At 36.0% G+C, this 27,718-nt stretch overlaps 1 protein-coding gene across 9 annotated transcripts in view; it reads left to right on the forward strand.

Moving 5' to 3' along the window:
- LOC108495475 (pleckstrin homology domain-containing family A member 7-like) overlaps positions 1-27,718 on the forward strand; it is a 176,492-nt gene that overhangs the window by 140,278 nt on the left and 8,496 nt on the right. For 7 of the 9 annotated variants that reach the window (XM_017811219.1, XM_017811228.1, XM_017811195.1 and 4 more), the window contains 14 exons: positions 2,998-3,514; positions 5,613-5,699; positions 7,973-8,026; positions 13,650-13,718; positions 13,885-13,965; positions 14,827-14,976; positions 16,769-16,870; positions 20,360-20,468; positions 21,513-21,751; positions 22,164-22,352; positions 22,625-22,742; positions 23,560-23,639; positions 24,029-24,229; positions 27,308-27,460. In XM_017811219.1, the coding sequence (XP_017666708.1) occupies positions 2,998-3,514; positions 5,613-5,699; positions 7,973-8,026; positions 13,650-13,718; positions 13,885-13,965; positions 14,827-14,976; positions 16,769-16,870; positions 20,360-20,468; positions 21,513-21,751; positions 22,164-22,352; positions 22,625-22,742; positions 23,560-23,639; positions 24,029-24,229; positions 27,308-27,460 (2,149 nt within the window). The remainder of the gene's footprint in view (positions 1-2,997; positions 3,515-5,612; positions 5,700-7,972; positions 8,027-13,649; positions 13,719-13,884; positions 13,966-14,826; positions 14,977-16,768; positions 16,871-20,359; positions 20,469-21,512; positions 21,752-22,163; positions 22,353-22,624; positions 22,743-23,559; positions 23,640-24,028; positions 24,230-27,307; positions 27,461-27,718) is intronic. The other 2 variants (XM_017811203.1, XM_017811257.1) reach the window with 2 other exon arrangements.

Below are 27,718 nucleotides of genomic sequence, written 5' to 3' on the forward strand. Positions count from 1 at the left end.
TGAACTCTCTGCTGCGCTACAGTGACATTCAGTGTAGTCATCTAATCCCACTCTGTTCTCAGCAGATGGGAATACCTGCTTTGGTAAGGTTCATGCTAGCCTTTGAGAGAGATCTTGAGAATTGGAAGAAGGTTTGAAAGGAGGCTTTCAGGAGATTTTGGGTTTAAGTGCTTAAAGGTCAGGACCATCAAATGGCAGCTGCTCAGAAATTATTAGGTTTTGATCTGGTTCCAGTGCCTGCATAGACATAGTCACTGTGTAATTGTGAAGTATTTGCTATTTCCAGCAGTTTATTTGCACTTAAAAAAATATTTAAACCTGGTAAAGCTTAATATTCCCCAGCTAGATGCTGTCATGTTAAGACATTTCTTTCCTTCCAAATACAGCGTTAAAACATTTCTTGTTGTGCAGAACTTTCTGTTCCTTCCTGATTTGCGTAAGGAAGAAACATTACTTGTCTTTGTTAGCTTCTGGGCATTTCCATGAATGGCTATAGTGTTTCTAATGATAGTACTTGTTTTCTTTTCAACATTTATTGTCTCTTTTTACAATATCTTCTGTGTGGTTGCTTCCCATTGCAGACCCCAAATGATTTTCGTGGCCAATAATCATATAATATGGCATCGGGCCATTTATTCACTCTTCAGTGTCTGCTTTCTTTTTTATATTCTTTATATCTCATCATTAAAGAGAGGGAGATTCTCAAGAACAGCTGCATTTGCTCATTTTTACTCTTAATCCCTGAGAAAACAATCGTCCATAATCCACTGTGGACTAATTTGAGTCATTTGGGACATGGTTCTTTTTCTAGCAATTAATTAGTGCCTATTTTTATATAATGCAAGTTATTTCTAAGGGACTGAAACCTTGTGTGATAGAGATGCCACCGGCTCAAAGCTTGTCATCTCAGTTTGAGGTTTGTCCCTACTTCATATACTGTTAAAACACAGCCTGCTTGTATGTAGGCATTTAGTCTGAATATGGCTTTATGACTTTCTCTGTAATGCACATGCAGCTTTCTTCTTTTGTCTAGCTGGCTGAAGTATTGCATGAATCTAGCTCTTCCCAGCTGCTCCTATCAGACAAATTCATTCTTCTCTAGAAGAAAGGCATGATTCCCCTGGACCCCAACAATTCTCATGGAGTCTTTGTTTTCAGGCTGGTTTTGCTCCTAAAGCTGCTACCCCTGGTGACTGCACTGACTACCATTAATTCCAGCTGATCCTGATCTCAACACTTTACCCTTTAATGTCTAATTAGAAAATAACCACTCACAGATGGTTTGCAACATTCAACAGTTTGCTTATGCCTTCATGAGGTCTCCACTAGGTTGGAGTATGGGAGTGTTCAAACCCCTTTCCCTGTTTTTCTGCAGAGAAATCACCAAAGGGATCTCTCCGAGCTTCATGCTTTCCTCAGATGTCCTTTCCAAACATTATCCACTCCAAGCTTTCTCAGTTCTTATTCCTATCTAGAGAACAGAGGATTTCTACCAACTTTCTACCATGTGATTTTCCTGTGAAAAAAATGGGCAGCAAAGTACAAAACATACAAAGTACATGTGATGCAGTGAATTAGGCAATTAAAAGAGGTTACATGACCACTTTATGCTGATCTTTGAGTTGCCTTTGTTCATACTACCTGCCTGCTTTAACCTTGAAATTTGAGGTAACGTCAAGGTTCTGTGGTATGAGAGAGCAGGGCTTTTACAGGTTTGTAATCCTCCATGCGGTGCAGGGCGGTTACTCTGTTTTCTGGCACGAGGAATTATGTATCCTCTCAAGAGCATCCATATTTCACTGTCAGAGCCTGACAGTGCCAAATCCTGCAAGTAAGAGGAGACAGAAGCAACTACTGAGCAGCAGTTATTGGTAGCAGTTCTTTCTCCCCTGCTTCTGTTGTTCTTGGATGCTGAAGAAAGACTATTCTTTTCCATCCTGCCCTTTCTTTCATATGGAATTCTTGCATTTTCCAAACCATGAGGGTTCCCTCTCATGCAGAGTGGAGTTTATTGAGTGGAATGGTGAACACGCTCGTGAGTTTCTTAAGTTGTGGTTTTTTGGTTGGTTTTGTTTAGTTTTTGTAATGGTGCTCTGTAGCAAGTCTAGCAGAATGGTTTTCTGGTTGGAGATTCTGAATCCGTGGGCGAATGACTGCAAGTACAAAAGCCCCAGATGTTTGACTGGAGAATCAGAAATCAGACAGAGGCAGATTCATATGCATGAGGCTATGGAAAGATTTTGACTTCAAAGTAGGGGGGAGCTAACTATAGTTTGTCAAAGCTTTTGCCAGTTCTGTCTTAACTCTTTACCTCCTAAAATGTTTAGTTTCTACAGTTCTAGTACATTATGGATGCAGTACTAAAGCCAGGATCATTACAGCTCTTTTTATATTCCAGTTTATCATTGGCTTGTTGTAAAAAGCCTTGTGTTGATGAAACAGTAGAACAAGTAGTATTAGGTGAAAGTAAATCATGCAGACCTGGGGACTTTGAGCGGTTTCTTGCCTTTTTTTGCTTCATTCATATGGACAAAAATTATCTGAGATATTCTGTGATTGGTGAGATTTCTTCTTGCACTTCAAGATAATTTTTTATAATAAGCATACATTTGTTTTCGTAAACTGCACCACCTAGTGGTGAACAGGCTTTCGGTGAAAAGGACTATTTTAATTTATGGATTTACTCTTTAAACATAACAATAATTTCTTTCTTCGTGTTCTTGACTTTCTTTTTAGTCTAAGGAAATGCTGCCCTCCCTTAAGTTTATTTCTAGTAGTTCATCCTAGGTTAGACACTAGATTAAAAGCCTGTATTTATACAGTGTAAGATTTTTGTGCAGGGTAGAGTTCATCAGTATTACTTTGATAATATTTCTGTAAATTGTTTTAAAATTACTGTTGTATGTTATGTCTTGTAGCTCCTATGCTTATATCATTAGAGATTCCCGCTCATCAATGTATGGTAAAATTTACGCTTTTCTTCCCTTCTCTTTGCAGCCTCACTTCTGATCAGACTCTTCCACGTCAGGGTCCCAATCCTCCTTTTCCTGAAAACTATCACACTTTGCCAAAGAATACCAGGCAGCCTTCAGGGAGCTCACCGCCACCAAACCGCAATCTGCCGAGTGACTACAAATATGCACAAGATCGTGTTAGCCACTTGAAGATGTCCCAGGAGGAAAGGAAAGCAAATAAGGATGGAACTGTTTGGCAGCTGTATGAGTGGCAGCAGAGGCAGCAATTTAAACACGGCAGCCCCACTGCCCCGCTTTATGTAAGTTCTTCAGACTTTATTGATCGTGGTAAGTCAAAAAGTTCATTAGATGTTCCACGATCAATATCTGTTCCACCCTCTCCATCTGATATTCCTCCACCTGGACCTCCAAAAAACTTTTTCCCAAGGAGACCACATACTCCTGCAGAAAGGCTTACAGTTAAACCATCTGATGAGAGACAGACTGTAGACGTTCCTTTTGCTGGATCACCCAGGAAGATACGAAATCATGCTGCAAAGGTTTGTATGCATATAACTGATTTCAAACTATTCTTCATGTGGTGTCACACATGGATAATTTATTTAGTTATGTTTCATTGCATCCTTCCTTGTGTATGAAAGATCATGTAAGTTGTAAAAGTTAATACAATGAATAATTTTCTCATCAAGCTCTTATCATTCTGATCATTTCACATGTATTAATTTTTGTTGGTTAGGAAAGGGAAATTGGTGGCACATCACATTGGTTTGGAATATTTTTATTCAAAAACTCAAAGGCATATGTTTGGATATATAGAATACACAAATGATAGTATTTTAATATGTAGAGTAGGTAGGCAAGAATATAAAACTCAGCAGGATGAACTCTTCCCTGATTATTTATTTATGCTTATCGCTTTAAGTGTTTGCCGTGCCTGCTTGTGTTTAGCTATTGTAGTTACTCTTGCAGCTGATTCAGTTTTTAGTTATGGAAAAAAACACAGTTATTTTTCATGCATTTGATAGTTTAGGTCTGTTGCAGAGTCTTTATCAGTGGGCTAACCAAAATCAAATAGTGCTGGTCTGAAACTTCAACCTTCTCCATGATTTCAGTGTGGGTTGTTTTGTTGGGACTGTTGTACCCTCTTATCCAGAGGTGACAGAAGTTTCCCTTTTCGGTACTCCACATGGCTGTCCTTGCCTAAGGAATTTGGGGAAATTCATGATTGAATCAATGAAGGATTGACTTGTCTTGGTAGCTCTTACACTGGTGGTGAAAGCCACCAGTATTAGGTGTATTCACCTAATTCTCTGACCTCAACCGTGGACTCTGGTGGGGAAAGTATTTGCAAAGAAAGAGACTTGTAAATTCAGATACCCGGTGTGGATTCAGGACCGTGACTTCAGGCTGCAGCTTTGTGCACAGTTTAGGTTTTTTTCCAAGTGTATATGTGGTGTAGCTGTTGGGTGTCTTTCAGCATTTATAGGTTTATAATATTCTGTCAGAGGATTAAATAGTCTAGTGATGTGCAGCACTGGAAATTAATATTTTTTTAACGCGTGATTATATTCTACCACACATTGGTTTCTCCATGTGTAAGTGGAAGGAGCATTACATCCCTTACGAAGGCATGTACAACAGTCTTTTCCCTTCCTGTGCAATGTAGCTGCAGAAATTTTACTCATAAAATAAAGCTCTTTTTATGGCATCCTGGCTTTACCATTATAGGGAAACATGGTTTTCCTCGTAATTAAAACTTCTCTGTGGAACTTCTGTGAAAGTTTCTAGAGAAAAAGGCTTATGTTTTCGTATGTAAGCACACAGCATCCTTTTACATTTAAGTCTGTACTTCTGCAGAAATCTATGACACTCCACACTCCCTGTAATGGCTTATTAAATTCCATCCAGTTACACTTAAAAAAGAAAAGGGGGGGAAGGCAAAACAAAACAGCATTCAGTGAAGTTCAGAGACAGGAATAAAAGTAAATCATGAGACATTTAGTCTGTCTTGAAGAAAGCCATAAATTTTGACTTTAAGAGAAAGATGAAAGGATGGGTGTGCAGTAGGTTTTCATTTTATAAGCAGAGAGGGGCAGATTAAATATGATTATTAAAAAAACCCTTGGTATTAATGGAAGCCATTGCCACAAGGTGTCAGTCATGTCAGTAGCTTAGTGTTCCCTGGCTAAAAGAGAACATTCACAGTTGTTACGGTGTGGAGTACAAGCCTACTGTTGGAGGGCATAAGCCAACCAGCCTTTTTCTGGGAAGCATTGGGGGGGGAACTTTATGAATAATTTTTTTTATTTGCTGGAAGCCACTTTGCATATTCTACTGAAGCACCTCGTACTGCCAGAATCTGCTGATCTGCCCCAGGGTGCTAAATTTGCATTTGTTCATTCATAAGTTTTACTTGTGTATGAAAGATCCTGTAAGTTGTTGATTATATAAGTTGATGATTAAGTTTTACTTAATCATCCACCGTTCAGGCTGGCCCGTGAATGTTACCCTGATCTAAGCACCCTGGGAATTCAAATAGAAAATCTGTGGCAGAGGTGCATTCCGAGTTTTCCCTCGAGTGCAACATACCTGTCACTTGACACAATCCTTAAGAGTTCTGGCTGTGGCTTCTTGCAGAGCTCCACTCACCTGGACCGGCGCTCCATGCCTGCCGTGGGCTACATGACACACACCGTGAGCGCGCCCAGTTTGCACGGCAAGTCGGTAAGTGGAGAGCACAGCTGCTCTTCCTTTTGTGTCCTCAGAGCGTTGCAGTTAAGTTGTAAAATCCTGCTCGGTACTCTTTAATCTTAACTTTATTGGTTAAAGCATAAATAACTCGAATGAGAACTTAATCTTAACCACCTCCCAGTAAAGCCTGTAGGAACTTTGCTGTTATTTGCAGCATGAACAGGGGTGAGATGCCTTGTTATTACAGGATTCAACTTTTATTATGTTTATTTGACCAAATGCAGAGTTAATTGAATAATTGCTTAATCATGTCAAGTAACTGCTTTCTGGGCACTGAGGTGAAAAATGTAATTATAGTTACTCTCCCTGAAGACTGCTAATTTCCTCTTTACAATGTGTCTAAATACCTGCAGCCCGAAGAGCTAACATTGCTTCTCATTCGATTAAGGAGGCATCAGGCTAAGTTGGCTAGTATAAGAAATTACACAATCGCACAATTACTGCAGCACTTGCCAACTAATTCCACCTATCAGGTCAGCTGCTGCGTGGCTCATCTGTGCAGTATGACATTTTGTGACTCTGCAAATGCTTCATTAGTGGCATGCTTGAGTCTGTGCTTTCTTGCCCATTCTTTGGTCTTCTACAGTTCCCAGGTTGTTTGTGGTTTTTCTTTGCTTACTGTTTTTGCTGTAAAAGGTGAGCATTTTAAGTTATATGGCAGCAGTGCATATGTTTCAAAGTGTTATTTCCTTCTTACACTATTTCTGAAAATGCTGCATCTTCAGAAATGTGGGTTAAAATACTAAGTAAGTTCATTCTAAAGCAAAACCATTTCTTTGTGCTGCTTTCATTATGAGATTGCCTCCCTGTGCCACGTGCTGCATCACCTGCAAATTGAAATGCATCAGCCAGTTTGTACATTCATATGAGCTTGTAACTGTGTTGGTTCTGCAGGTGATCATTGGTTCATAAAAGCTCAGGGGCGTGTTGGATCTTCAACAGTGCTCTTGATTGCACTGGTGTTATGAGATCAACCAGAAATGTACTTACAGAGCTCTCTGGTTCCTATTAGAGCCTCAGAAATGGAGCCATCTGGGAATAAAATGTGGTGACTTCTTCGAATTGGTGAAGGCTTTGGCCCAAAGCTAAAGGAATTTTTTTGAATTTGAAGAAGTTTCATTTCCTAAGTTACCTCACCTACAGAACAATTGCACTAAGATGGGCGATAATAACAGGGATTTCTCAAAAAATGGGCAGACTTTCTAGTCAAGTCCTCAGCCAGCCTTACAAGCTGATTGGAAAGGAATTTTAAGTGAACACCTCTAAAGAAATGCAAGTGTGATCTATTGATTTTATGGCATAAAGGTTTTTTTTTCTTTTTTAACTACACATTCTCATTGGCTCAAAACTTGAGGAAAGATATAGTTGTGTTTTTCTTTTATTCTGAAGCTAAATATACCCAGGATATAAAGTCCTGTCAAAATAGCAGTTAAAATTCTAGAAATTTGGGACATTTTGTCTGACTACAAAGCACATTTGCAACAGTTAAATTTTTTTTTTTTTTCTGTATTGCAAATACCCGTTTTGAAAAGAGGAGAAATAACTTTGTTATGACTTTTCTTGAAGTGACTGTAATGAAGATGATGCTAGACCAATATAACTATAAAATTAAGCTGATAGCAATTACAGCTGAGCCAAGGAAAAATAAGAATCGAGTTGAATGCTATTACTTAAAAGACAAAATAGATTCTCTAATCGTGAGATACTTTTCAGTATTTTAGTCACAAAACTTATTTCATACTTTCCATGAATAAAGGAATTAATATTTTAAAATGTGTATGAATTGTGATCAAAAGTATTCTAATGATTAGTTATATGATGGCTTCTAGTTACATCTGACATTGTTAGGTACAAGTCTTCTCTTCTTCCCCCAAAGAGGCAGGGAGGACACCACCATAACTTTTTCAGTGAAGGAACAGTCAGTAGAAATTGATCTTGAAAGTATAGCATTTGAAAATGTATTGTTTGAGGTAGTTCTGTGTCTCATTAGAGGTGGAAAGCAAAAATCTGTGTGTTTGGAGGATGGGTATAAGGCAGTAATATTCTTGTGAAATATTTTGCCCATTTTTCAGCTGTAAATAGCACTATGCTGGTGGAGCAAATCTGCTTATTTATGTACTTCCTACTCTGTTATTTTGTTCCCTCTTTCACCTATTTTCTTATATATAATCAATCCAAGTATTCTGAAATTGTTTCAAAAATTCAAATGTATTGCATTGTTTTTTTCCCTATGCACTTATCTAAAGGCTGATGACACTTATATCCAGTTGAAAAAGGATCTGGAGTATTTGGATCTAAAGGTAAGATTTTACAGCAGTATATTTCCTTTTTTTTTTTTTTTTTTTTTTTTTTGTTTTTTTTTTTTTTTTTTTTTTTTTTAACCCTCTTGTCTTTTGTGTATCATCTTTGTACCTGCAGATTTTCAAGTCACCTACTAGTCAGAGACAGAAACTGTGTTTTTTGCCTCACTGTCGTGCTTAGAATATTGAGTGTCATTTTGGTAATGATTGTACAATTAAAGTGAAAACTCAGAAAATGTAGTTGCTTTAGTTTGTAGGAGGAACTTGGGTTACTGGGACTACGGATGAATGATATGTGAGTTTAGGGAAATCAGATAAAAAATCAGGTTCAAAATGTTTCTATGCTGTAGCATTAGAACCAATATGAAGTCAACACCTCTAAGTTAAATAATGTATTCTTTTAATATTTTTCTCTTTAAATATTCTTGAACTGGCTTTTTCCTTGTTTTTGTAATATGCCATATTTATAATGCCTTGTGCTCTTGTGAAAATGTGGTGATTAATTAGCACCTGTCATTGTTTTTGTGTTATTACAACTAAGAGATTTCAAATGCACCCATTCATCCATCCATCCATAATCTGACCAAGTAATGTTATGAGATATTCTTTTAAAGAAAAAATTAAATAATGTATTGAGCATCATATCATCTGTCTAAACGAAATTACTTCTGTATCTGGTGCACTTGATGGTTAGTAATTTGAAAGCAAATCTAGACTTCTTAATACCAGGTTTTGAAGGGGAAAAAGCCCACCAAAATGTTATAATCATTTTGCTTAGCAAAGCAGCCTGCCACTTTCGAAGGTGTGTAAGATGTCTCACCATATATAAATCATATGGTGTTCCTGAAAATCAAGGTGGAGGGAAATCTGGCACTTTGTTCTCCATATTGTTTGCATGTACATAGTTGATGCCATGGGGTATTGCATATGTGCAACTAATGAGCTGACTGCACCTATGAGGATGTGTATTTCTATTTTATCTGATGTTTTAATTGCTGAATATATAACCAAATATATAAACAAAAATATTAGTAATACGTTTTATACATATATACAATATCATATATATAGAGAGAGATTTAATATTTATCATATAGATGGTATATATAGTCTAAATTATCAAATATGTAAACTGTTGGAATCATTAATATACAAATTTAAAATTGGTTAGACACATTTCATTTTAGGCCTTGTCCTTGGTTTGTTCATGGCTTTGCCATGCATCCCAAACCGTCAGCTGAATTTTATGACAAATTACAATCTAAAAAGTTCTACAAGTTGAGAAATTATTAATAAACACAGCGTTTTGTCCATTATAAAACTCGACAGTTTTCACGGTTAAGGTGACCACAGTTCAAGCCTCTGAAAATTTGATATGCTTAGCAAAATTATTAGGAGGCGTTTTTAACTTTCTAGCAGATTCTGTCCAGATTCATTTGTTGCAGCCTGGGATATGAAGAACTGTTTGGTCTCCCAGGAGCTCTCCCACTGTGCCTGTGTAGCACCTAATGAAATCAGCCAGAAAGAGAAATGTACGGCGGCACCTGATCCTTCAGCAAAAAGAAACTTAATGCTAGTGTTGGTTCCCTCTTGAAAATTTTTGACGGTCAAAATGTCAAGTGTGTTTCCATAGGAATGATGTAATTTTTCAAAATGGGCATTTCTTAACGACCTCCTTTCAGTAGAGGTCCGGAAATGTAAAAATTCCTGTCAGGTTGCTGAGAGATTGAAGACCATGTGACACTTAAGAAGGTGTCTTTGTGTTGGTTGCCACTAGATGCAGAGGTGCTTTTTTTTTTGCAGTAAGAGGAAAAAAGAAGAGTGTGCTGTATGAAAATAAGCAAATTATATATTTTTCTAGTAAGGGTGGAGTATGACAAATTCACAGTTAATCCATTTAAGACAATGAAGGCTTAGATAGAAAGCCTGTTAGTTCAAGCCTCTCTTTTGGCTTCACCACACCCATGCTAATTAAACAGTTTCAAATAGGACTGAAGATTTTGGAACTGGAGTTAAACTTTTTTCTTTTCACTAAATCTCTTATTTCTGAAGATTTCTCTTCATAGGGGTTTTGAAATACGACTTTTCAACATGTAAATTGTGATTAAACCATTAACTGCATAATGCTTGCTATAGTACTAAAACTGATTATAGTAACTGGTTACACAGCATTTAGTGATTTGTTGAGGTTCACATGTTTTTGAGCCTATTTTTTTTACTATTTAACAGTCTTAAAATACTATATAAGAAATAATTTTTGTGTTAAGATTATATTTTCAACATTATAGTTTATTGTCACATCATAAATATAAATGAAATAAAAATGCTCTAAGATGGATATTAATCCATGTCAGTAGTTTCCTCTTACATGTCACTTAGTTCTGACATGAAAAAAAGAATAAGTCTAAAGACTGTTCACACCATGAGGAAAAATTATTGATAATTCCGAAGATGCAAAACACCATGCATTGTGGAGGTTTCTTTTAACAATATTGTCCTTAGATTAGGAGCCTTTTTTCTGCCCAAATTGTTACCAAGACTCTGTATTCTTCTTTAATCCATGAAATAGAGGCATGTGGAACATGGAAGAAATGGTATATTTATATGCTATGGCATAACTATACCTCTTTTGGAGAGAAATTTCCGCAGCTGTATTTCTGCAGTTGGATTTTTTCAACCTTTAAAGTGGACAGACCCTGTATGAGAAAAGCAGAAAGGGAGAGCAAAGAAAAGAAAAAACTCAATTTCCCCCCGAAACTTCTAAGATGACACAAATGGTGAAGTGAGCGTCCCCTTTTTGTGGCTATGAAATGAAGTTCAGACAGGCTACAGGAGGGATGGATGGGCAACCTCATGTCAGAATACTTTACAAACATTCCCTAACAAGTTATACAAAATATGGATGAGGAAATATAGGAAAATTTGTGTCACTAAGCATAAATCATGCAACCAGTTGAAGCAAATCTGGAGCCCTCTCAGGGGTCCTGCTTCATTCTTCTGCAGTCAGACTGTAATATCTGAAGCTGTTTAGTTTCTTCTGCAGTTGAAAGAGGTTTCTTCTGCAAGCTTCTGTCACTTAGATAATGAAGAATACAGTGCACAGCAGGTATATGTTATAAAAGTGATTGAAATAACATTTTTCTCTGAGGTTTTAACTAGGTTGCTCAAATTATCAGTGTAGAGAGTTCTCGGTGCAAGTGTCACTGAATATTACATGACAGAAAATACCATGGTGTGTTGAAACTGCAACTGGATGAGACTGAGCAAATCCTGGGTTTTTTTTTTTTTTTAATGTGTGTTTTGAAGAAGTAGAAAAGTCTTGTTGTTGCATGAAGAATCTATCAAAAATATGAGACAATAGGGGTAGATTCCAGGTGTAGCTTCCATCATGGCAGATGGTGCAGACCATAAACCTTGAGGATCGGTGTAACACAAGAGCATGTGATTACTGCTGCTCGTGGAGTTTTGAGTTGTAAAGTTTGGGGGTTTAAATCTTGACATCTGTAACAAGCTATTACTAAACTTTTGTTTGAAACAGATAGAAAATAATGGACCTCTGATCAACATGATATACAAAGTGCTAAAGAACTCAGCACAAGGGTTACTATCCAGTATACATGTAAGACTGCCTGCATCTGAAATGTGCTCATCCCATTGCTTTTTAAAGTAGCAGTCAGTGTTCTGGCTTTTATAGGTGTCTTATGGTAAACAGTAGCGCTTTCTGTGAGATTATTTTTTTCTTTCCTTTTTTTTTTTCCTTTTTTCCCCTCATTTGGGGTCTGTATGCGAAATTATGGCTGACTTCAGTGTTTGGTTTAATTTTGAAAACGATTGTGTCAAGTAGTGACTCCTCTGTGAAATTTTGGAAACGTGAAAGCATGCTAAATCTTCATTATGTTCTCATGTTCACTGCTTGATAATTAACAAATTCCTTACAATTTTGATTATGTAAGTTAAAGTATCCCCGAAATCTGCAGACTTGTTTTTATGTTAATTCCATTGCTTTGAAAAAGGCTTTTGCATTCTCTTAGCTTGCAGGTGATGAAATATGCAAAATTATTACTTTGATTGCTAGTATTTTATATTTATATTTAATTACATTACTATTATATATGTGATTTAGCATTTAAATAATTCCATTAATACTTTTGAAAGAAAAAACCCCACATCATTGTTGAAAAAGAAAATATCAAAAAATTGAAAGTTTTGAGAGGCAATAAGTGCTTTTGGTTTTGGTGGTGGGGAAGTAACATTTCACCACATAAAGGTATGAGAAGTCTTTAAATGGAGCCTGCCGTTGGAGGAGAGAAGACACTAAACATAAATGATGACCAGACCCTTCTGTTTTAAATCTGCTTTGTTATTTGAAAACACTATGTGTGGATGGCTAATTTCATGTAACATGTTACATTACATGTTAAAGCTGAGATTATATCAAGGATTTATCTACAGTAAGAGTAAAATAGAAGTACTTTTAAAAAGCTAACATGGTCCTGTAGGTGACTTTTAGGTTAATAAGTAAACTATGTAGCTTCAAGTCTGGAGATTGCCAGTCAGTCGGTAAAAAAGCAAACTACCTCTTCTACCCCACCAGAAAAGCCAGCAGCTTTTGCTCTTACGTTAAAACCTCTTCTCTTACATTATTGAAGACAATATTCAGGTGAATTTTTCTTCATAAACTCTTGATGGTATATGAATAGGAATATGTTGTAAAGGAGTACTACTAGCTACCAGGTGTTTCTTTAGTAAGATAGTATTTGCTTTAATGAATCTTTAAAAATATTCTAATCTGATAATATTAAATCATTAGATTTTCAGGCTTTTAAAAATATATGATTAATGAACTGTATTACATTGCTGTTTTCTTAACCTCATTTATTCACAAAAAAAAGTTATTTACATGGAGGCAGTGGAAATAATAAACATTTCTGCAGAGATAGACATGCCTTCACTTTAAGGTTGCTATGAAGGTTGGAAGTATAATATAGTATCGTTTCTGTACTGATTTAAAAACTGTGTTATGTGAGAAGATAATCTTCTCAACCAGAAATGGAATATGAAACCAGTGATTTATGGAATGAGAGATTTGGTACATTATAAACATGTCAAAATAGATTAATTGCATTTAATTCCACTATAGCATTTTTATAGCATTCTGTCTTTAATAAAATTTACCCTGTGCTGAGGAAGATACTGTCCTTTGTAGAATGAAATACTTGCCAAAAGTTGTATTTTTAGTCATTAATGAATGCTGCTATTCTAGCAACCATCCATGTAAAGGAACTATTCAAGTCCTTTGGCTTCAAGAAAGCTATTATAGCTGAACTGTTAAAACTACTGTATTTTGCAGGAAAAGGACCTTTGTAACCATAGATAGGTGGGATTATGCTTCTTTGTACAGAGTTCTAAACTAGTGTAAGAATTAAATAGGCTAATATAACTAGTAGTTATTTCTGTTAACACTCTTCAAAAACTAAAGCCAAATTTGAAAATATTTGTACCCCAAATTTTATTAATTTTTGTTAATAAACATGAATATTTAACAAAACTTTTCACTGCTGAAGCATAACTAGGTTTTAGTTTGGAACAAATTCCTTATATTTTTAAAACCTGTTCCTCTTAGGTGACAGGACGTGACACATTAAAAGAAAGAAGTACAAAACCTGTCAAGATTGCAGAAAGTGATATTGATGTAAGTATCAAACACCACTTCAGCACCTCTTGCATTGATTTGGTTGTTTCTGTTGGGCAGTTACATGTTCATTATTATACTTTTGGGGGTAAGATATTACAAGTGGATACTCTTCTGCTTAATTTTTAAAATCTAGTATTATATATGTATATTATTTCATTTCCAGGTGAAGCTAAGCATTTTCTGTGAGCAGGACAGAATTCTGCAGGATTTGGAGGACAAAATAAGAGCCCTTAAGGAGAATAAAGTAAGTAGATTGAAAAGGGATTAGTAAAATAAAGCAACAGCTTTTATCTAATCATAAAATATGAAATTCCAAACAAAAATTGAATTACTGGATGCTTCTTGCACTGTAGTAGTTTTCTTTGGACATGTGTATAAACTTCTGTGAGAAAAAGATGGGGGTGGGGGTGGGGGCGGGGGGGGGAGGTGTTTATGTCAGGGCTGATTACCAATTCTTAGAAAACATGTTTTTGAAAGTGAATGTTTTAAATCCATCTGCTTCCCTGCTGCCTATGAGCTGTAGCTGTCAGTAAATTAAGGGGGTTCAGAAAACAATCTATTCTAAAATGAAAGTGCTGTTCAGGTGGATTCTTCAGTAGAGCTGCTTTGCAAAAATGATTCCACGTTATTTCCTCCTGACTGAATGAATTGGACCTGCTTCATGTTTTAGACAATATTTTAATCTCTCACATGGCTCATTCAAGTATAACAGTGAATGAGAATCTGTCCTTAAACAAACAGCTCATGCTGGGCTGTGGTAGAGCTGTCACAGTTCTATACTGATTAAGAGAATTTTTCTGAAACTGTAAATTACAGTTTCGTACAGAGTGTAAATAGAAAAATTCCCTTCTCAGTGCATTGTGTTTTCCACAGTTTGGGCTACTTAATGGAAAGAATTAATGGAAAGTATCAGATAATTTTTGTTATAATAGGTAACTAAGGCTCTTGCACTTTTTTGTTACTGTTGGCCTCCTAATCTCCAAAACAGGAGGCCAGTCCTCAGCTCTACTGGGAAACTTGTGGCATGGAAAATACATTTCATATTACTACAGGTGGGTGCATAAAATTCCATGTAAATGTTGTAGACTTATTGTTTCTTTGCTAGGATCAGCTGGAGTCTGTTTTGGAGGTTTTACACAGGCAGATGGATCAGTACAAAGACCAACCACAACATGCAGAAAAAATATCTTACCAGCAGAGACTTTTGCAAGAGGATCTTATACGTATTCGGGCTGAAATATCCAAAGTTTCAACGGTATGTGTTTCTGGTTGCTTCAAGAAAACCATAACTAAAATACCAGGTTGAGTAAAACTGTATTGTTCATTGGAAAGGGGAGTTAAGTCCTGTTCTGAACAGTTTTGGTTAAGATACAGAATACTAAATCAGGTAAAAATAATTAAACAACCTCTTCAGCTTTACTTTTCAATATTCCCTGCCCCTGCAAAAAAAGATTACTCAGAAAACTTTTTATGTCTTTTTATTCTATGTGTGGGCTTAAATTGCAAATCTTTCAGCTAGTCCTTTAAAAATATAAAGGTGATTCCATGATATCTTTCTAGGGCAAAAGGAACTGGGAAAGTCTGTTGATATTTCAGTCAAAATTTACTACTGATATTGTAATTCAATAAAATTAAAATGTAATTTAATGTTGCATTTTATTAATAAAATTATTTCTAAGAATTGGCCATGAAAGAGAGTATATTAAAACTGGGTGAAGTGTATCCACTCTATTATTCCTACCTTTTAATGAATATGGGACCAGCTCTTTGTAACATTGTTGGTAGAGTTGCATGAACACCTTTCCCATAGAAAGATCTGATCATTAAAACATCAGGATTATATAAATATATAGATACAGTGGTTTGTGCCTATAGAAAACATATGACTTTCACAGTCAGCACTTAAAATGTGAATGTGGACATAAATAACAAGTCATTGTAATAAAGGCTGTACTGGTCAGTCCAAGGCACCTTCTAGTCCAGAGTTCTGGCTTCAGCAGTGGGCATAAGCACATGCTTAAGGAAGAGTAAGGGTAGGAGAGGTGGGTAGTATTTCCTATCATAACCAATCCAGCTTCTAACTGTTTTCTGCTTGGAGAATTCCCAGGACTGTTTTTTTGTTATTTTTTTGGTCTATTTAGTAATCCTCAGTAGATCGTTTCCAAAAACCTATTAAGTTCCCTTTTAAATTCAGTAAATCTTCTGCATGCAAAACATCATTTGGCGAGGTATTGCACAGATCTTTTCTCCACTGCATGGACAACCCCTTTTCTTTTATTTGTTTTGACCCTGACTTGTACATGTGTAATGTGATAGACCCTTGTATGAGAGAAGGTGGGGAACAGTCAATCTGCTCTCTCCATGGCACTCATGGTTTCATAGACCTCCATGATTTCTTCTCCTCAACTCCCATGTGTTCTCTTTTCTAAAATTCAGAGAAAAGCCTATTTCCTCATCCTGTACATAAAAATGTACCAGACACTTGATTTTTCTCAGTTCTGGGTCAGAAGGCTGACTGTGATACTATGGATGCTGGAAGTAATCCGAGTACAGTAAAGGTGATTGGATAGCCTTATTCTCCAGATGTCTGCTGGTTTATTCACTTTATAACATATTCTGTAGAACTGTTGAAGGATAACCTGCTCTGTGTTTCAAGACATGACTTCTGGTATAGGTCACTGGATTTTAATTATAAACTTGTTTTCAACAGAGGAGTAAATTAAAAGGAAATGGAACTGCAATAGGCTCAATTCCCTCACAGAGTATACTTCAGATTCTATTACATGCCAATTTTATACTTAAGAAATGGGTTTGTGTAAGGAAGTTGGCCAGAGTTTTTTAACTAGGGATTCTTGACTTGATCTTGCAAGCTGTAAAGCATTTTGAAGTGTATAATCAACTCTAAGCAACGATGGAGACTACAAAATGGATTTTTTACTTCTTTTTATAGTAGAACAACACTAACTTCAAAACACTTTGGTGCTCCACTAGAGAATGATTTTGTAGTTTATCATAACATTGTATTAGAGTATTCTCTCTGTTAATAGGAAATGGAAAATGCCTGGAATGAGTATCTGAAATTAGAAAAGGATGTGAGCCAACTGAAAAAAGCCTTACAGGAACAGATGAACAGTTCATTGCTATCTCAGGTGGGTCCATTTCCAGACATTGTAAACACTTATAAGATGATTTTGTCTGAACTTGAAGCTATCATCTCATAACAGAAATTCTCTGCAATTTTTGCAGTGCATTCAGCTGTCATGTAGTTTAGTTGGTGGAATTCAGACACTGCAGCAGCCTGGCTGTGCAGGGTAGGGCGTCTGGCAGCACACGCAGTAGTGTCTCATAAGTTGTCTATGCAAATTTGTCATTATTTTATTACGTTTTTATTACATGCTGACATCTTGACGTTGATAATGTATTTAATTTATAAGACTATGCAGGACTTCTTAGTCTTCCATTTATTTGATCTGACATTGTTGGCTTCTTTATCCATTTTTAAGATCATCAGTCACTGGATTGTTATCGTCATTACTTGTTCTTTGTCATGTTCTTCTATTTGTGGAAGATTTATCTCTGCAGATTGTTTTGTGAAGTGGAATAAGTGTTTTAACAGCCATCAGTAATTGAAAGACATCTCAGTTTTAAATCAATTATTCAGTTTCGAATCTTAAAAAGAAGCTTTGTTTGAAGCTAAGTTATTCTCTTTGCTGAACTGGATGTGGCATACCAGATTATTTCTACATACCTGCTTACAACTGGTGACTTTATTCTTGGAGCAAGAAATGCAGACTGGATTGCATTTCCTTTGTTTAAACAGAACAAAACACAAGGAACAAAGCTAATGTATATATTTTGCTCAAATTTTGGTCTGTTTTTCCAAATATTCTGGGCCAAAAGAAGGCACTAGTTAAATTTATTTATTTGCAATAAATATCTGATCAGATATGAATTGAAACCTGTTTATTTTTACTATTAATGGATAAATGTTTTGCATCAAAGCAAGAGTTGTAAAACTTTTTTTGGGTGCATCAATCTTCAAAGTCTATTTTCATTTGCTTTTAATTCTAGAGAATGGGAAAGTGATTTATTTTCTGGAGGCAGAATATTATGTAATTAAGCTCAGCTGTAGATTATGTATTTCAAAAAAATCTCAGGGGGATTTCAGAATAAAATGGTCCCTGTATGAAGTTTGTTTAACAAAGGAAAATTACAGGTTTAAACAAAATATACTTTGTTAGATTACTTTAACAAACAATTTCCAGTTGAGCATTGAGCATGCTTAAAATACTGGATGTGTGGCATGAGATTCACCAATAGGTACGGAAGGGAATACAGTTTGCACAGAAAAAAATGTTAATTCAGTTTGATTATCATCTCATATCACATACGTGCATAATTATAAATACACACAGAAAGCACATTATCAGTTCTGTGTGTGTATACTTACATATATATGTATATATTAGTATGCATGTATATGTTTGGCTCATATTAAAAAAATATTACTGAATACCTATTTTGGATTTACTAAGGGGAACTGATTTTTTCGGAAAGTACCAAATATTCTTCAAATTATATTCCTTCAAAGAAGTCTCACTTGAAGTACCCATAATAGTTAGAATTTTTATGATCTCTGCCCAAGGGTATGTAGGCAGAAGATTGTTTATCTAGGATTTTCCAATAGCACTAAATTAATACACACATGGCATTTAAAAAAAGTCTTCATGGAATATTATTAAAAATTTCTGTAGGAAACCACTAATATAGTTTCTATATAGCATTAATTTAGAGGTCAAAAACTAAATATTTCAAGCAGCTTGGTCATAGTAAATCCGTTTAAAAAGTATTGTAAAGAATCAGGCTCTTAAGAGTACAGCTTTATTGTCTTTTGCTTACGGGCTGGAGAGGATCTGGGCATGCTGAAATTAACTGACATGGGCTATTTTAACAGTGATAACTTCTTAGTGGGTGTTTCTCCTCTGGTTTTGTAAGTCATTCTAAATTATGTTTCTGTGTAGAGGAAGTTAGAGAAATTGAATTCTCTATCCAGGTTACTTTTTCATGCTGGCCCATAAAGTATATTTATACCCTTTTGTAAAGAGCAATCTTGGCTTTCATAATTTTAAAATGAATTCATCTGCTTATTGTTCAGACCTAGTCCATTTTAGGTCTAAAATATTCTCTCCACATCAATATTTAAGTAATGGAGAGAAATAATATTAAAAGATCTGGCTTTTCTACATTGCTAATCAATGTTTTCTGAGTGGTTTCAGAAGCAGGATTTTTGGTACATCTAGTGGTTTTTTCTGCCATTCTGAGGCTTGATTATTGTAAATCCATCATTTGGTTCCTTGTAGTATGATTAATCTCAGAAAAATGAAATGAAATGTGCAAATTTATAGTTTGTGTCCTGACAATCTTTCAAGATATGTCCCATCTATCCAGTGAGTTTACTACAGGCAAATAACGTTCTCCATCATTTAAATGTTTGTGTTCTTGGCATCCTGTTTGCTGATCTGTAACCTGGCTGAACATATTTCCTGATCTAAGACAGAAAGTGGAAAGCAATTTATATGCCTTCCTTAGCTCTATGAGGTGTAACAGCTTTTACTGAAGTTTTTTTCACTTTCAGGCTTATAGGATTAATTAGTAGCTATTTTGTAGCTCCTGGCAAGTGATGGATTTCTACAGAGCAGCTTGTAAGCAATTCTTAACTAAAGTATTTCACTGCCTTCTGCTTTCTTTAATAGTACTGGTTTTACTACGTTTATTCTTGATGCAAATTTTTGCAGGCAGAGTTACCAGGCTTTGATTAATTAGATGACTATAACTATTTATGATGATTGGAATGGCTGAAGTGGAGGCTTCAGTAGCCAAGGCTCTGTCTGTGAGATAACAGTCAAAAGCAGAGTCCAGACTGTAGACAGTTTCCCTTTCTTTCCTCCTGGAAAGGTGTGGTAAAACAATTAGGATGTGAATGAGACCAAATCCTGTAACAGCAGCAGTATATTGTTTCAGCCTATAATACATCATGTCCAGTAGGCCTATCAACCCAAATATAAGCAGAAATTAAAATTGTCAGCCCTTCTGAGTTTGTTTGGGTTTTGTGTTTCATCCATTAAAAGCCATTGGAAAGTTTATGGCAGGATTCAGGGAGATGATACCAATTTTTTGCTTTTTTAATATTGGACATTTCCCCTAAAAGTATTAAGATGAGATTCGTAAGGCTGCTATAGCAGTCTTAAGTGTGTTAGTTATAGGATTTAAGGACAAAGTTCAAGTGAAAAGATTGTGTAAGCTTATTTTATGTGAAACATTAAACTAGGTTTTTCTAGCCTGAATAATATTGTAGAAAAAAATGTAGAGGTGTCTCTTTTCCCCAGTGTTCAATAGGAAGTCTTCCAGGACTCAGAAAATGCTCTAATAAATTTTACGGGCAAGATAAGTTGGTTGGTGTTGGGTTTGGGTTTTTTTAATTATTATTTTAAAATAATTATTTAACTCATTTCTGGACTCCTAAGTTTTCACGTAAGTTCTGAACCACTAATTTGGGTGTGGTATCAAAAGAAGGATAAACCCATAGTAAATTAAAAATGAGGTAAAGTTGATTTTTTTTCTTTTACTACAAACATCAGGAGAAAACACAAATACAAAAAGACTTGTGGAGAATTGAAGATGTTACAGCTGGCTTGAGTGCAAATAAAGCAAACTACAAAACCATAGTAGACTCTATTAAGAATCCAGGTAAGGAGAACATGATGAAAAAATAAAAAAATGTACAAATGCAACTGAATCTGTGCAAATAGTCTGAAAGTTTGTTCTACTACAGAAAGTCCAGTTAACTCTATTGAATGTATTAGAAATCTCTGTTAATTGAACACATTAATTTGGTGTTTCTTTTCTTGAGGTGACAAGGTTTTTTGTAAAATGTAACAAGGCATGAAGAAAAGGAACAACAATAACAATAATGGGCTAAGTTCTTCAAGTTGCAGAAGGAGTTTCTGACGTGCTAGGTTCATACCAGCATAGAATCTGTTCTGTATTGTGCCCAGGAGCTCCCCTCTGTGTTTTTCTCTGGGGTGTTTGGTTGTTTTTTTCTTTTCCTCTTGGATGCTGCCCAGCTGCCCTTGCTGCAGTTGCCTTCCCCCTCCCTCTTCAGGCAGGTGTTTGGTGGGCAGAGCAACCTCATAGTGGAAGAGAGGAAGGGAAGGTGTGTGTGGTCTGCATTTCAGTTGCATTATTACATTTCAAAGAAAAGACAACGCACTGGGATAGCAAGAGACTGTTAACGCCTACTGTAAATCCACTCTATGTTTCAAGTATCTTTGCTCACCTTTTGCATACAGACATAAATAGTTACGAGATGGTGAGCTCTCATTTTATTTATGGTATGGCTGTCAGTGCCTAGCCTTGTCTAGATCTGTAGGCATCTTAAGGAATCTGTGGCATGGGCCAGATACAGCCTGTGAACTGATTTCATATGATTCTCAGGCTTTTCCTTCCTTCCTTCCTTCCCACTGTGCTCTGCAAGGAATTTCAGGATGATATTAAACTGTGTGGTTTTATTTCTGGCCTGAAAGACTTACTAGATTCTCATTAAAAAATGTTTTCCACTCTTGTTACAATGTAACGAACAAACATTTCTTATGTCCAGAACCCCCATTTGTGTTCAAAGCAATGAGTAAAGGACAAGGGCTGTTTTGTGAAGTCTAAGTATTTTAATTGCTATTCTTATGAACATCACTGGTAGGAAACAACACTTAGCATGTTTGTCTGTTTTTCCCCTAGAGAGAAAAACAGTGCCTTCATTTTCTCAGTCTTCAGTGCCTTCCTTACCAGCTTCCCTTGCAACTGCGGAGAACAAACTTCCAGTTGCGCAGAGCCCTCCACGCAGCCCGGTTAAATCCCCCCTGGAGGTCAGGCTGTATCCACAGCCTTATTTCCAGACCAGAACACAGCACCAAGCACAGCAGCTGAAAAAAATCGAGCCACCTCTTCAGTCACCAGTTAAGCTCAAGCCAAAGGTTGTAAGTACTGCTCTTCTGTGATTCATTCACCAGTGTTTCCTTTTCCTTCTGGCAGGAACAGTGAAATGTCATGGTTACGAAGTGCACACAGTGTGGAGGCACAATAGGGAGGCACTTAGGATGTTTCTGTTGAATCTGAGCAGTAGTACAGCAGAATACATGTGTGTAACCTGGAGCTTTATGTACAGTGGCCATATACTGTTTTAGAACTTATTAATTCACAGCCTTTCTTGGGAATACTTTGTGGTTGATTTCTTGGGCCTCATTTGGGTTTTAAAGCCTCAAGCTCCTGGTGTGGGCAGAGGAGAGCATGCTAGATCAGTCACAAATAACATATAATGCAATGGACTTTCAGTTTGTGCCAGACTGTTTTGAGACTGTTTGCCAAATCCCTATGCTTTCCTGTTGCCAGGAAGATGAAGCACCACCCAGACCTCCTCTCCCGCAGCTGTACAGTCCTGATGATCAGCCACCAGCTGTTCCACCTCTCCCGAGAGAAGCCACTGTCATCAGACACACATCAGTGCGGGGCCTGAAACGTCAGTCAGATGAGAGAAAGAGAGACAGAGAACTCGGACAATATGTAAATGGAGATTATAGGGTGAGCACTCATACACCTATACCCCTGCATTTTAAACTTATGTGCACCTGTAATAAAAGATACTATTGTCTCTGAAATATATGGACTTGTAAGTCTGGTATTAATGATATCTAATGGCATAGAGATGATAATGACAAGGAGAGACCTATGCCATGTAATAATAGCGGAGAGAAATTTAGTGATCCAGAAACAAAGCTTTAGGATTTGTTTTAAGATTATTAAGACCTTCTGTCTCTGATTTCGTTTGAGCTGATGAGTATTTTTCTGTATAGGTGGAACTGCGTTCATACATGAGTGAACCAGAACTGGCAATGATAGGGGGTGACCTCAGCCATCCTTCCAGTGCTTTAATAAACCCTGACAGTGGATACCAGACATTACCTACCCGTGGTAAGCCAGGAATTTATGTAGTTGATTTTTAACAGTACTATCTGTATAGGAGCTTTTCTCTCCTAGAATGTTCTGGAGATGACATTTATCGTCAGATCACTATTTTTAGATTAACTATACAGTGCTGTGAAAGTCTAGAGATTTTATGCATTTTAATGGTGCTGTTACAGTCAACCAGCCTTTTGCAAAGCAACTTAATATATAAGGCTTAAAAAAACCCATAGCAAAACATGGAATTAGCTGTTAGAATCTCTTATATTCAGTTATTTTTCCTCATAATTTCTATGTAATCTTTTACAAACACTTAATATTGCCACTGAAATGTAACTGATAAAAAATATGAATTTAAAGCCCTCAGATATTACATCTGAATTGACACTCCATCCCTACTGTGCTACACTGCTGTAACTATTTCACAAATGAGGATAGACATGATATTTGGGTAAAAGCAAATTCTTAGCCATTCCCTTCTTATTTCTTTCCTTTCGAACTGTGAATGTTAAGGTTTGATTTTCTTCATAGAGGTGATTATTTGTCCAGTGTATCTACTCTGGTACAGCTGATTTCACCCCATCCCTCACTTAATATAAGTTTCTAAATTATTGTAGGTCTTTCTGAATTTTGATCAGTAGTGACCTGAAACACATTATGTTTGGCTGAAATGAAATTTCATGCGTCTCATGATCTTCTGAACTGCAAAATGTGAAATGCAGGCTAAAATAGTAGCCAGAATGTCATAGAAACATGATGACAATGTAAAAAAAGTATCTGTCTTGTCTGTCATTTGGTTTAAGGCATTCTCTTTTTCCTTATAAAGGTTTGTCTGGATCAACTTCCAGATTGCACCAGTCATCTACCATTTCATCGTTTGCAACACTTCGAAGGGATAGGTCCAAGGTAAGTTTTAAATAAACATCTGAAGGCAAATGTCTGAACTGTTGAAAATAGTTAAGCCCAAAATACATTTTGCATAGCAGGGAGTGGGACTGCAGTAAATGGGAGAGGACCAAGAGCTGCGATCTGATAAAATCTCCAATTTTTCACTTTCTTAAATGAATTGGAAAACAGACAAACAACTTACTGCATTTCAAATAGATCTATAAAACAAGGTTTAGAACCAAAAATCAGCACTACTAATAGAAAACACAGAGTCGAAACATGCAAATAAATGCAAAGGAAATAGAGTAAAATTTACTAATAAGGTAGCAGAAAGAGTTCATTTTTTGTATACTTTTTATGAAGTATTAATTACAAAACGTGTTTTGTGTGCCTTGTGACTTTTACAGGAGAGACCAAAGAGTGCCTTGGAACGTTTATACTCTGGAGACCACCAAAGAGGCAAGATGAGTGCGGAGGAACAACTAGAAAGAATGAAGCGACATCAGAAGGCATTAGTCCGTGAACGCAAGAGGACTCTTAGCCAAGGAGAAAGGCAGTCTGTCTCATCTCGGTCTTTCATCAGGCCCGTTTCTGCAGACGTAGGCTCAGTATGTTAGATATGCCTTAAAAGGACTAAACTAAAAATATCTTTGGATTTATTCTTTTTTCCTGGCAAGCACTTTCACTTGAGTGTGTGTGTGATGCTCCTAGTCCAATTAAATTAGTGTTACGCAGTATCAAATGAGTTCAGAGAGCGTGAGTAACAGGTGATCTTTTTTACCTGTAGTAATGGTGAATGTCGAATGTTCAGCAGGTAAGTTGGTTAGAGGTTAGAGTGATGAGTGGAGATGCCAGTTTATTGGGTTGACTTCAGAGCCATGAGTTTTTATCCTTGGAATTGTATTTAGAAAGTGTAAGAAGCGTGTACAGTTTTAAAACTGCTTCATAATGGAATGGGCCTTTTAGAATGTTCTTATTCACCATGGGTATTTTTCTTTTTAATTCATAAATTAGTCTGTGAGATAGTCATGGTAATATCAGACCAAGGTGGTGTTTGGTTTTTTTTAAAAAGATGATAAATGGATAATCAGTTTTAAAATCTAATCATGCGGATTAGGAATTTATGTCAGAATTAACTTGTTTTAATTGATACAAACTCTTCTTTAAAGCTCAAAACATGGAATATTCTAATAAGGCTCAAATTTAAGCTGCTGAAGAAAAGTATTTTTGTTGTGTTCCGAGAATAAATGCTGTACAGACAATAAGTTTATAATGATACGTTTTGGATACTAACCAAAGCAATTCTAATTGGTGAAGTTACCCAGTTGCTCACTTGGTGCTAAACCAAGATTGTACTGTAATTGCACTTATGCTGTGGTCTTTTAATTTATTTTTTTATTTGGTCCACTAGAGCTTTAGAATGATCACATTGTTTTACCTAATTCATTGCACAAGATCTCTTGCTTTTAGATTTGTCACTCATCATACCTAATGCCTCTTTTTTTGTTTGCTTGTTTTTAATTTGCAGAATTATGTAGTTACTTTAAAATTTCTAACTGGACTACTCAATTTTTACCAGGCTTAATTGCATTTAGTACATGTGTGTCAATTGCTGGCATTAAAAAAACCTTATAATATTCAGCTTTTCATTCCCACTGTTCTGTAGTACTAATTTACAGCCAGTTATTTGTATTTACTTTCCCAGTAAATACGAGTGCACTGCTTGGAGACATTCATCCATTTTGTCTTCTGTTTTGCAATCAAAAATTTTTTAAAGACAGTGCATAATGTTTGGGAACTTAAGTACTATATTATCACTGTTATTTTCGTATTTTAATTAGAGGAAATAAATCTAGGCTTCATATGTTTCCTGACTCGCATAACATACACAAATCGAATTTAAACATTTTCGTAACACTCGTTATTAACATTTGTGGCAAACACTTTATTTATAAATTTGGGTGCCATCTTGGTCTTTTTCTTGCTGTAAAGAATTAAAATAGAGTTTTTCAGCCCTAGTAATGTTTTGTAGAGGTCATCTCTTGTACCTATAGGGCTTTGATATGCAAAAGCATGTTTGATAGCACAACTACTTACAGCATTACAATGATTTAGCAGCCAAAATGGCAAACAGTTAAATGTATAATTCAAGTGCTGCTCAGTATGTAACTTTTGCTTTAGACGTAAATTGTATGTGTAGTTCTAATTTTTAATTGGTCAGCTCTCAAGTGTAGTATGACATTTCAAGTATTGATCACAGTACCTGAATTCATTTGTTATATACATTGCCTTTTTAATGTAAAAGTTGCAACATCAAAGCCAATAAAAATCCTGCTTCGTAAGAATGGTTTGATGTTTTTCTTACCTATATATAATAAGTTGAAAATGATACTGTGTATTTAAAATATACTATGTCAATCAGGCCTGGTTCGAATATGAGTAGAAGGAGTTTGGAGTACTCATGAGAAAACTTTTTTTTTTCTCTTTTGAATTCTGTAAAGAAACATCTCAATTTTTGAGGTATAATTGCCTTTTAGCTATTCAACTTTTTTAATATACGTGGAAGATACTTATCTTCTGAGTGAATACTGAGAGCTTGTGCATGAATAGGTTTCAATTAGATTTATTAATGCAAGTAGCATAATGACGTCTAAGGACTTCATGTGGAATTCAAACTTCAGCCAAAACAAGCCAAAGATTTGTACCAGAAATACTGGAGATATTTTTAAGAATACATTCTCCTATTGATTGCCTCAAATGGTTGAGGGGATAATTTTTTTTGTTGTTGTTCCTTTTGTCCCTTCTTTTTCCCACTACACTGCTTAAGTTGCTCAGATCTACTGAATGGAATGGTGCTACCACTGAACTTAATTTTTTGAACAAAAAAGGTCTTGGTAGTGTCCTTAAGTGTGAGTAGCTGTATTGTGTGTAGTTGTGAAGGAGGTACTGTGAAGTGATTTGGGAACTCTAAATTATGCTGCTTAATTTAAATATGCTAAATTTAAATATTTCATATTGATAAATATTTAATATTTCTAATTTATATTGATAAGTATTTACCTTATAAAGACTGTGTGAAAGATTTTTGCAGTTAGCTAGATTCTGCTTTTAATGAAGTCAGAAGAGCTTAGAAGTTAAACACTTTTTATTTCAAGACAAGTTAATGCCAGTATGTAAAATATTGTCAACTTTAAACAGTAGGTATTATTCTAAAAAGATACATAAAATTATCAAGTTGTGATTCTCAAGCTGCAATGTAAGTACCCATTCTGTGTAGTGATTCAAAACCACACAGCACTGTCTCCTTAGAATGCCTAGGACTAGTGTGTCAGTCTGTAGGCTCACTGGTATTGACACGTGTGCTTCCAAAGATCTTTGTGTGTGGCTAGTTCCACGTTCATCAGCAAATGTGAAATTGTGATATGTTTCTTAGAATCTAATACCGCTGAACATTACTTGTAAAATTAAACAATACTCCAAATTCCATGCAGCACAGGTAGAGAGGAAAACTCCCAGCCGTGTGTGCCAAGAAATACAGTTGTATTTTCTTTCTCTTGTCAGTTAAGGGGTTTGCTCTTTGCATTCTTTCAGCAACGTAGCATTTGCAGCAGTAGTAATGTACATTGCTATACAGTGAATTTGGCAGTGTGGTTGAATGCTGTTAATTGTTTTGTATCTATTACCAGTGGAAACGAGAGCAAGAATTTGATTTGCAGTTACTTGAGAGGGCAATTCGTGGAGAAGAGAAGGATGAGAATGAATGGTTAAAAGTTCAGCCAGTAGCAGTGACAGAGACAGACCTGGAGCCTCAAGACTATGATTTAGATATCAGCAGAGAGGTAACACTCATAATTTTTTACCTCCTATTCTGTTTAAATATTAACCTGTCTTAAGTTTTAGGCACTGAATTCTTATCTTTTCTTTCAAAAGTTAGCTGGAAGTTTGAACTAAAAGGAGTCTTTGGGGTTTTGCAAACTTGTGACCTGGAACATAAAATCTCTGTAAGGTTTGTGTTTGTATTGTGTTCTAGTGGAGAGAAGAAATTGAAAAGTTAGCTTTACTGTTTGAAATATATATCTCAGGCTTTGTAAAGGAAA

Source organism: Lepidothrix coronata, unplaced genomic scaffold (genome assembly GCF_001604755.1).
Source record: "Lepidothrix coronata isolate B3197 unplaced genomic scaffold, Lepidothrix_coronata-1.0 Scaffold1, whole genome shotgun sequence".
Classification (NCBI taxonomy): Eukaryota; Metazoa; Chordata; class Aves; order Passeriformes; family Pipridae; genus Lepidothrix; species Lepidothrix coronata.